The sequence below is a fragment of the Mizuhopecten yessoensis genome, unplaced genomic scaffold (genome assembly GCF_002113885.1).
Source record: "Mizuhopecten yessoensis strain PY_sf001 unplaced genomic scaffold, ASM211388v2 scaffold6973, whole genome shotgun sequence".
In the NCBI taxonomy this organism is placed as follows: Eukaryota; Metazoa; Mollusca; class Bivalvia; order Pectinida; family Pectinidae; genus Mizuhopecten; species Mizuhopecten yessoensis.
Window position 1 is genome coordinate 232,471 of NW_018406817.1, and position 11,966 is coordinate 244,436.

Sequence of the window (11,966 nt, forward strand, 5' to 3'; positions counted from 1 at the left end):
CTTTCGATATTTACGACTATCAGAAAGGTTATTCCAGCATGATGGACATAGAAATTTCCCTAAACGTTTTTTAGACACGGGTGTGAAGGTTGTTTTTAGCATTGAAGACAAATGATCCCTACCGCTAACGTCGCTGTTCGGCAAAGTATTCTCAAGCGAAAATCGCCAAAAGCCCTTTCCCTTGAGCTTTTCCTTGAAAGCGTCACCGCAATTGGAACAATTGTTCGCCATGATAACCTTTGTTTCGCGATAGAATATCACCTAAAAAAGTATTTTTCCAATAGCCGCTGCCACACAATGAATGATAAATATAGATATGTAAACGCAGTCCATACGAAATGTCGAGGTTTAGCGGTAGAACACCACCAAACACCCAAAGTTACATTTCCGCTGCCACACAATAAATGATATGTTAATACACACTTTCAATATAGTTGGTCAGTAGGGCCGTCAGTAAGGCTTGCAAACTTTGTTATATCAAACTGTTTCTCCTTGCTAGGACACTGCTGCTGACAGCGAGAGCAGCACAGACATTTTGCGCAGAGACACCGCTCTGTATCACAGTCTCCGTTACACACTTCTGGTACACTTGGGTCTGTCTTGTCACCTAAGTATGACAAAACAGTCTTTCTGAAACACGTCTCTACATTCACGATTGATTTCACGTCCTTTTGGGTACCTTTACATGACAAGGTGAAGTTGTCGTATAGGACATAGGAATATCCAGGTCGTCCGTCTCTTGCGCACCTGCCCATCTCCTGCCAGTACGACAGTATAGATTTCGGACTCCCAAGATGCATCACGATATCTACGTCATCAATTTGAATCCCCATACCCAAAGCAACTGTGGCTATTAAACACCTCAAATTGGAGTCAGGGTCCTTAAAGTTCCTCAGGATTCTTGCTTTTGATTCATCATGTCTGTGGAACATCTCAACAAGAGCATGGCTGGAATCTTTTATTCCGTCTACATATGCATCGAGTCCCAAATTGCGCCGGAGTAAAATGAAAACCTCTGCAACTTTATCTACGCTACGGCAATACACAATTATCTTTTTCGCTGCAGATTTTTTCTCGCGTAAATAAGATAGCAACCAGTAGAATTTTCCCTCCAGATCAGTTGACTCAGCTTTCGTGAAATCAATGAAAATATTAGGACGGTCTGGGGATGTATAGATAACTATGGCATCGTCAATTTGAAGGTATTTCTTTATATCCTGCTTGACCGCCTCAGTTGACGTAGCCGTCAGTGCCAAAACTGGAGCGCGTATTGCCGATCGTAGCTCATGTAGATGTCTAAATTCTTTCCTGAAGTCCTCTCCCCATTCTGATATACAATGTACTTCATCCACAACGAGGGCAATGATGTTTTTCTTCCATACCTTGGACATAAAAACGCCTTTCCATAATGGTTTTAGTGCCGTTTCCGGAGAAGAAAATACAAAATTGTATGCGCCATCTTTTATTCCCGAGACGATTTATTGGTCCATATCTGGTTCTATTTTAGCTGCAGTAAAATTCCATTTGTGGAAACTCTGCATTTGATCGTCCATAAGCGCTCGTAACCAAAGTTACAGGATTTTCTACATTTGATAGTATTGTCGGAAGTACTGCACAAAATGTTTTGCCATAACCAGTGGGAAGCAATCCTATTACATTTTGCTTTTCCTTGATACATTTTGCAGCCTCCAATTGTTCTGGCTTTGCATCAAAGTTAATGGAGTCTTGTCCTTTCACAGTATCAAATTTATGTTTCAGTTCCTCGATATTCATTTTGATGAACCGCCACACTATACGCTCCTACAAGGCTATATGTAAAATCTTAATTGTGTCAATCAAATGTCAGTACTTTATTAGTAATGTTCACCACAATAATGCATTTTTTCTATTTCTAATACTGTAACAGCATGCGTGTGTGTGTGATATAAACACAGCCTTTACCTGTCCTTGTAACTGACATTTCAGCGGAAACGGTATCACGTGATATACACATGCACGCGTTCCTGGTCAGTTTGACCTACATGTTGTCCGCTGTAGTCCATATTACTCCGCAGTAGCCATGGCGATCAAGTTGGTTCTTGTTTCAGACTCGAGGTCAAATAACTTTGATAAGTATGATCAGCCTAAGGACTTACAAATCGACTATTTAGTAGAAAGAGGATCCATTGTAGAAGACGCTAAAAGGAACATAATTAACTACTTGGACAAACATATGCGAAATGATATAATTTTTAAAATTTGCGTGGGAATAAATGACTTACTGGAACTGAAAAGGAATCGTTGGGGGAAATGTATTGTGCCTTCTGAAAGAAAAGTATCTGCCGTGTTTGAAGACTTGAAACTTCTAAAGAAAAAAAAAAGATCAACGTCCAGCAGCTATTGTGGGTTTTATTACCCTTCCTCCGGCATGTTTACGTGAGTACAATGAAAAATATTGTAGTCATCGTGTGTATGACTTAGAAACTATAGCTAGGATGCAAAAACAACATGCTGAAGATGTGCAGAAGTTAAATTCACAATTGCGAGGATTAAACATGGACAGAGAGTGTGCCTCGTCAACGGTGGAATGGGCGGAAAGTATCATGAGAAAACACAAGAAAAGATGTGGACGCTCTCGATACATTAAAGAAGTGTATAAATTCTCATTTCAACACTTGTATGATGGTTTACATGCTAAATCGGAAATTAAACACGCTTGGTTCGATAAACTAATCGCTGGATTTCGCCGTGATTTAAACAAAAAAGGAACAAAAGTGCAAACGTTAGTTTCTCTGGTACTTTATTTATATAAACGATATTCACTTTCTAAACTGTTTATAAACTCGCCAACTATGCTCCTGAAAGTATTAAGAGTGCCGTGACAATAACTATTGTGTGTACTGATGAATTATTTACGTAAGTTCTGAGCTATGTATTCTCCATTACATTACAAACAAAATCCGTACCAATTCGTTCCGTTTCAATTTCCCCCTGCTATTTTGTATCAACCCAGGGAGCCATGTTGTAAAAGTAGGTCAGAGAAGTGCTACAACGACATGGACATGCATTTTGTGTGTTCTATTCCGTAATATACTATATATTTGTGTCTGTGGCATACATATGGGATCTATATTACATGAACCGTGAGTAGATATCGTTGTCATTAACTGTGAACCACTTAATTGAGTTTTTCAAGCCGATTTAGTTCCGCCCGGATTTAGGGCGGAAACTGCATCAAATAATTAGTGCTTCGGAAATGAGAGGTCGCAGTCGGCAAAATCATATCCGATAGAAAAAAGGCCGACCAGCGGCCTCTCATGTTATGGGAGTAGTATGATCCCCAAATATATGCATTAAATCAATCAAGCATATTACTGGCCAACTATCATCACCCTAGGCCTCTTGGTTATTTAGTAGAAGTTGTTTAAAGATTTTAACATATTTGACTACTGTGACCTTGAAAATAAATAAAGTCATTTATTTAAACAAACTTAGTAGCCCTTCATCCCAGCATGTTACTGGCCAAATATCATCACCCTAGGCCTCTCGTTTATTCAGAAGAAGTTGTTTAAAGGTTTTAAACATATTTGACCCCTGTGACCTTGAATATAAGTCAAGTTCATTCATTTGAACAAACTTGGTTGCCCTTTATGTCAGCATGTTACTGGCCAAATATCAATACCCTAGACCTCTCGGTAATTCAGAAGAAGTTGTTACAGGTTTTAAACTTATTTGACCCCTGTGACCTTGAATAGAAATCAAGATCATTTATTTGGAAAAAATAGAACTTCATGTCAGCATGTTACTGGCCAAATATCATCACCGGAGGCCTCTCGGTTATTCAGAAGAAGTTCTTTAAAGGTTTTAAACATATTTGACCCCTGTGACCTTGAAAATCGATGAAGGTCATTTACTTGGACAAACTTGGTAGCCTTTCATCCAAGCATGTTACCGGCCAAATATCATCACCCTAGGCCTTTCGGTTATTCAGAAGTTGTTTAAAGATTTTAACATATTTGACCCCTGTGACCTTGAAAATCGATGAAGGTCATTTATTTGAACAAATTTTGTAGCCCTTTATCCCAGCATGCTTCTGGCCAAATACCATCACCCTAGGTCTTTTGGTTACTGGGAAGAAGTTGTTTAAATTAAAAAGTTGACGCCGGACGCCGGACGCCGCACCATGCCATAGGCTAAAAACCCTGATAACCCTTTATCCAAGCATGCTACTGGCCAAATATCATTATTCGGGGCCTCATAGGTATTCAGAAAAAAAAAGTCATTTAAAAATTTATACGAATTTGACCCCTCTGACCTTGAATATAAGTAAAGGTCATTCATTTGCCTAGTATGCTACTGGCAAGATATCAACATTCTTGGCTTTATGGGTAATCCGAAAAATTCGTTTTAAAATTTCATACATATTTGACCCCTGTGACCTTGAATTTTAGTAAAGGTCATTCATTTTATCAAAGTTGGTAGCCCCATATCCTCGCATGCTACTGGCCTAATATTATCATCCCGGTCCTTTTGGTTTTTCAGAAGTTGTTGTTTAAAGGTTTTTCTAGACAATTGACCCCTGTGACCTTGAACATGAGTGAAGGTCATTCATTTGTACAAACTTGGTAGCCCTTCATCCCAGCATGCTACTGCCTAAATATCATCACCCTGAACATTTTGGTTATTCAGAAGAAGTTGTTTAAAGTGGGTTTTTCATATTTGACCCCTGTGACATTGAATATGGATGAAGGTCGTTTATTTGAACAACTTGGTAGCACTTCTTCCCAGCATGCTACAGACCAAATAGCTTCATCCTGGTACTTTGGGTTATTCAGAAATACGGGAAAAAAATTGAACTGTTCAATTATTCGGTTTTGTTAATATAATACTGCAAATATAGCCATATTTACTATATCTTTGAAAGTGACCGGGTTTCCCAGACTTAAAAAAAATACTTTAAATGCTTTCCCATCCGAGGACCAACTTTTGAATATGCAAAATAAAAAGTATGACGGAAAGTTGTTACTCCTTTTGGAAAGTGTTCACAGTAATGAAAAACAGGATTGATCAAGTTTCTCAAAACTGCGACTCATTTTTTTTTGTTAAAACAGTTTGTATTCCATATTTTCTATATCCGATTAACGCAGTTAGCTTGTGACCAGAATAAGTGAAAGGTGTATTTTTTTAAATATTTAGGCATGTGATCATTTTCCTTAATTAAGTGATACATATTTTTTAAATCAATGGATCATGTTATTGATATTTTAATAACATACCTATTGATTTATCTTCTATGGAATCATGTCAGCAAATCCCTGTATGCGTGTACAGTACAGTTACGCTTTGTAGTTAGGACATCATTTGATGTTATAATTATGAATTGTTTTACCCTCCAATTGGCACTAGCATTTTTAAATATTATTTAAATACAAACAAATGATGCCGAAATACAAAATATATGGGATTGTTGCGTCAGAATAAAAAAAGGCAAAGTGTGGTGAACTCGGGGTGACTACCGCTCTCCGGAACGCGACCGAGGTTTCCCCCATAGGACACCGGCCCTGTATAGATCACCGGATTATCGCAATAGGGCTCAGTACCCTCCTCCGCCCCAGGACAACGGCCGTAATAGGTACGACGGTAGACCCCGAGATAGGTGTCATACGCAGAACAAGGTCCTCCGCGAAACCGTAACTGGTCACCCAGACATCAGGGGGAGTCACCTGGCACAGGGTCACCTGGTCGAGGTCAAGGTCAATCTAGCACAGGGCCACTTGGTCGAGGTCAAGGTCAACCTAGCCGGGGCCCCTTGGAACCAGGGGAGGCAACAACAGTGCCGCCAGTTGGGGTAACGACAGAGGACGGAATACCCAGGTATACTATCAGAGGTCCCAAACTGCGTCCCGAGAACCACAGGGAGGCGTGGCGGATATATCAAGGTTACCGTCTCAGACACCGAGGAAAGATGTACTTCCTCCTTTGAAAGAGGTGAAACTGGCGATCTCTAATGGCAGTAGTATTACCATATCACTCACTTTGAATGGAACTCCGATCCAAGCTGTCGTGGATACAGCAGCCACTATGACGCTGATTAAGTGGGAGCCTGTAGACAAGCTTGAGGGGCCGCTGGTGCTTGGAAAACGAGTGAGGCTCCGGGGTTTTACTGGCAATGTGGAGATAGTGTGGGAAATAAAAGACCTACATGTCGGAAAAGGAAACACTGAAGTACCTTGGACCGTATGTGAGGCCCCCATCATGGACGACATTTTGCTGGGGTGGATTTCCTGTCCCGGAAAAACTGTGTCATCGACCTAGAGGCGGGCGTTTTGTTCATTGGTAACCATGCAATACCTATTACACCGAGGTTAGAGGAACAGAGGGCATCTTCTGTTGTCAAGGTAGCACAAAATGTGACTTTACCACCAAACACTATAGGGCATTGTCCAGTGGACTAGGCTAAACCCAATGGGGGTACGGCCACGATTAAATCTATACAACATCCCGGGGGAGTCAGGATTGCCTGTTCGATAGTGCCTCCAGGTGCCCAACAACCCACAATGAGATTGATGAATAACACTGCCAAGTCCGTCATAATGACAGAAGGACAGAAATGTGGAGAGAAAGAACATGTAGAGGTGATATCCCATATCCACAGAGAAGCCCGGGGCTGTTATAAGGCAAACGTGGTTTCTGGGAAAGGCCAGATTACCTACGTGGACAACAGGGTAAACGAGCCAATAGAGGCCATCCCTCAACTTCCCAGGGAAGCTCCTGTCTATAATGAGATGGGCAAAGTTCCCAGGGGAACCAAAGGCCAGTGATGGTCTCGGAAGAGCCACTGAACAGTCACCCCACGGGAGCAAAGTGTGAACGGTTTGAGGAGGACGCGGTCAGTATGGTACCACTGGCATACAAGGCCCATACTCCTGGTCCATCACAAAATAAGCATAAACATGTACCACAAACAGTGGGGCACAAAATTGAAGACACTGAGACGGTAAAACTAAAACCTGTCTCATTTCCATTTGACGGGGAAGAGGTAACGGAAACCTATGTTCCCTCCATCATCAAATGTTTCAAACCAAATGTGACGTCATCAGAAAACGTATGGAAAAACAGTGTGTGTCCTTCAGGTCCATTTCGTCAATAATGGTGTAAAATGTGACTATGACCGTTTCTTATCCCGTCTACTGGAACCAAACTGGAAAAAGAGACGTAGAATACATGTCAAAGTCGTTTTATCTTTTGAGCCGCTAGAGGTTGAATATATCAAATGCGAAAGAACGTGTTCGCAGGGGCCAGGGAACTATTTGAGTTAGGCGCTCCCCGAGGCTATGGCGGGAAACCCTGCCAAGGATGGGGCTGCCAATACAGAAACCTGGTCACGGTCGCTCAACTGTCGCGGAGTAGTCTGATAGCGATAGCGCTGTATTCAACTCGGGTGGGGTACTCACCGGCACAGCCTGGTAGACTAGAGCATCCCAAAAGTTGATTAGACTGGTGTGGGGGTGACTAGGCAGTAGTTAAATGATATATAAATTACACGACACTGCTGTGTTCTTAGGTTTAGTAATAAGAGCAAGGACAGTAAAAATCCTTTAGTATTTTTTGTGACCCAGGTAAATGGGATCACAATGTACAGCTGGGAGACAGCTTTTTAATCAAAAGCTCTATTTAAGACAGCTATCAATACGGAGATTCAGAAAGAGATGGTTATCTGCCTCTCGGGCAGCCTCCGGGCCATTAGAGACAGAGCGGTTTTCTGCTTAACCGTCTCCGGAAACTGTGAGGGATCGGCCTCTTGAGCGGTTATCTGCTCAGGGGTTGGATTGTATTATCAACTCCCTTTCACAGTCAGCATACAAGTGGAGGGCATTCTTCCACTCTTGACACCATCAGACATATCCAAATACGTTACATGTTTGAGTACCTGGCAAGGGCACAGTATGCCTATGCCAACCATAAAGTGTATATCTTTAATGGTCCTGTACCTTAGAGGAGGGAACTTTTAAGTTAAGCCCATCAACAGAATTAGATATATGCAGTATGGGCCCGAACTTCCACTACTGGGCACGGTGAAACTGTGTTCCTACTAAGGGTCCCCTATGCCTAAGGGTTGACCCGACCTTGTCCAAATCCACCAGATAGCAATCATCTCCATCATCTTGAACAACACCAGAGGATCTGCTACTTCAAGAAAGACCACCTCATGATGCCTGATCAGCAGCTTCCAACCTCAAGAGGGGGCCTTCATAAAACGGGGAGGAGTGTGGTGAATTTTGGGTAGAGTTATCTCCCTTAGACCGATAACCGCGCCGACAACCTGGATGTGACATCTCGGCGCAGTCTCTTATCATCTTGAACTTGAACAAACAACACGTGAGTGATTTTCCTCCACCTTGTTCTTGATTTCAGGAGCCGAGAGCAACTACTTGTTGTGACGGTGTGTAGCCAACTCACACTACACCGAATTAACGACAAAAGCAAAAAAAAAGAACTGTTATCATCGCAAAGATATTACAGAATATGCTGGAAAATTCATCGTCGACGAAAGTCTCATTTGTTTTAAAAGCAGAAAGACTGCAGCACAAAGTAAGGAACGCAATACTCGTGTAAGACTTGCTATTCGAAACCTATATGTAATTTTACCATTCCAAGGTAAAGGAAGAACAAAATCAAGATGTGTGCTTTTTAAAAAAAACATGCAACGGCATGACGTAGGCAGTGGTAATGAAAATTAAATCTTTTTAAACTTGTTGGTAATGATTATACGATCTTGTATTTCATACAGCATAACGCGAAATAAGCATTCTGTCGAGTCTATATCGTGAAACGCATGTATTAATAGCCATGGCCTTAAATTCTTCTGTTTACAATCATCTATTGTTAGGCACGGAATTCCGATAGAGCTAACTGTATAAGATTCCTGAGGACGCGTCATAACGGTGCACGGTTGGACGCGCGCACTACATTTAGCGGATCATAGACTTGGGGAAATAGGCAGAGCAACCCGCCAAAGCTCTTAGGTATCCCTCACCCCAGCATGCTACTGGCCAAATAGCATCACCCTTGGCATTTTGGTTATTCAGAAGAAGTTGTTTAAAGTGTTTTTACATATTTGACCCCTGTGACATTGAATATGGGTGAAGGTCATATATTTGAACAAAATTGGTAGCCATTCATTCCAGTTTGCTTTTGGCCAAATATCATCACTCTAGGCCTTTATGTTATTAAGAAGAAGTTGTTTAAATTTCAATCTTGACGCCGGGCCACGGCATAAACTCACTTTTCCCTTCGGGCCAGGTGAGCTGATACAAATTTAGTCGTGGAATGAACACGCGAGCGCGGGAGTTTGTATACTGATTACTTACTGTGACAGGACCTTGGTGCTTCGTGCTAGTTCGTACTAATCCGTGCCGGACCGTTCTAATTCGTGCTAACCCGTACTAAACCCATACCGAACCGTAGCATTCCGTATCACTCCCCGTTGTCAACTAACTTAGCCCCTAACCGTAGTGAAACCGTGGTACATAATCCGGGGTCATCTGTGAGTTTCTATCCGTAGTGGATCCGGCGAGACGATCCGTGAATGTGTGACCGGGGCAGAACGAGTTAGACTGAGGACTCGGCGGACTTTTTTCCGAGAATTCCTTTTTCACATTAAAGAGATAGGTATTTTATATATTTCTAATTATGTTGAATAATGAGATAAACTGATATTTCTATATAATATATAGATTGAATATCACAGTTGTTATGTAGACATATTCAACTAGTGTAACTAATGTGACTGGCTACGGCCTGGGAGATGTTAGACATGCTTTATCGCATCGTGTGAGTGTATAAATGTTTGTATCGTTATGTATAGTTATATATTTACATTTGCATGGCATTGTCACTATATAGTCTCTTTGAAAGCTGTGTCGTTGATGGGACTTTAATTACCATGCAACACGAGACACAATTCTTAGCGTTTTAATACAACACTGACCGGAACTACAATATCCAATGTAAATAAACATGACGGCTACTGAAACATCGCTGGACATTGTTAGACTTGACAATGTCATTGTAAATGTATATGCAAAAGAAAAAAGTAAATAAAACATACTTTTATTACAACAAAAACAAGACCAAGGTCTGCAATATCGTACAAAATGCATATCGGTTGAAATCACCAATGCCGGCAATGGAAACAATGTTAACACTCATGCAATTTATCAGAAATATCTTCTGTTACACTGCACTGATCAACAGGGGTTGGTTACAAATGTCTGAAATACATATATTCTATAGACCTACTGACACATATGTTACAGACCTACTGATATGAGTCACAGCACACATAAACATTTCAGACATTTGTAACGAACCCCTGTGCTCCGTCGCAAGATCACTCACTTCAAACGATATCAGTTTCACGCGTCTCGCAGCCATGGTTTCCCCAGATTATGATCACGACATATCTAATAACGAGGCTGTTATATAATCTACCGACTGTAGTCAGATTCCCATACAATCAACAATAATTCCCCTCTGAATTCTTCACAAAATGTTATATTATAGTACTCTGTACCCCGTACCCCGTACCATGTACCCCGTACCCCGTAACCTGTACCATGTACTCCGTAAACTGTATTTTCACAGCACAAAAAAATCGATACGATATGTATCTTGATACACATATCTGACTTTAAAGTTAGTTTCACAATACATATAGCTTTACGATGTAAATAGGAAATACAGTTCATTTTTTGTTTTAGCTGTGGTACGTTTTTGTATCATTGCACAGTGGATAACATCGTTTCTGGTGTTTAAAAAAAGAATCGGTGAACTCACAGATCGAATTTATTTAAACTTTGATTGATAATACCCGAAAGGAAAGTGTATATCCTTATGCAAGTAAGCAAACAAATTGTTTTGCTACAATACATAACAAAGTCTTGCAAAACTGAACGATTTAATGAATTGGTTCAGTATACGCTGTACCCTGTACCCTGTACCCCGGACCCTGTACCCCGTTAACTGTATTTTCACAGCACAATACATTCGATACGATATGTATCTTGATACACATACAGTATATGTTTTAAAATTAAGTTTCACAATACATGTGTTCAAATATTTTACAAAGATGTAATACTTAACGATGTCAATAGTAATTACAGTTCAAATATATCTTTGTTCGAGCTGTTGAACGTATTTTGTATCACTGCGCAATGGATAACATTATTTCTGGTGTATAAAAAAAGAATAAGTGAACTCACTCATCGAAATTTATTCAAGAATTGATTGATAATAACCGAATTGTGAAAATATTTCCCTATGCAGACAAACAAAATGGTTTGAGACAATACACAACAAAGTCTTGAACGATTCAATGAATTTTTTTAGTCCACGCTTTACCATGTACCCTGTACCCCGTACTCTATACCCCGTACCCTGTACCCCGTACTCTGTACCCCGTACCCTGTACCCCGTACTCTGTACCCCATACTCTGTACCCCGTACTCTGTACCCCGTCCCCTGTACCCCGTACCCCGTACCATGTACCCTGTACCCCGTACTCTGTACCCCGTACCCTGTACCCCGTACTCTGTACCCCATACTATGTACCCCGTACTCTGTACCCCGTCCCCTGTACCCCGTACCCCGTACCATGTACCCTGTACCCCGTACTCTGTACCCCGTACCCTGTACCCCGTACTCTGTACCCCATACTATGTACCCCGTACTCTGTACCCCGTCCCCTGTACCCCGTACCCCGTACCATATACCCTGTACCCCGTACTCTGTACCTCGTACCCGGTACCCGGTACTCTGTACCCCATACTCTGTACCCCGTCCCCCGTACCATGTACCCTGTACCTCGTACTATGTACCCCGTACCCCGTACCCTGTACCATGTACCTCGTACTGTCACAGGGCCATACAATCGACACGATATGCATTTTAATACAAATATCTGCTTGAAAAATAAGTTTCAC

At 41.4% G+C, this 11,966-nt stretch overlaps 1 protein-coding gene across 1 annotated transcript; it reads right to left on the reverse strand.

Annotated features, from left to right (window-relative positions):
* Window positions 1–425: 425 nt before the first annotated feature.
* Window positions 426–1,391, reverse strand: LOC110452937 (ATP-dependent DNA helicase RecQ-like). Its single transcript, XM_021501697.1, has one exon. The coding sequence runs from the start codon at window positions 1,389–1,391 to the stop codon at window positions 426–428; it is 966 nt and encodes a 321-aa protein (XP_021357372.1).
* Window positions 1,392–11,966: the final 10,575 nt, after the last annotated feature.

Coding starts and splice junctions, on each gene's coding strand:
- LOC110452937 (XM_021501697.1), bottom strand. CDS start 1,391: ATGTCCAAGGTATGGAAGAAAAACATCATTGCCCTCGTTGTGGATGAA.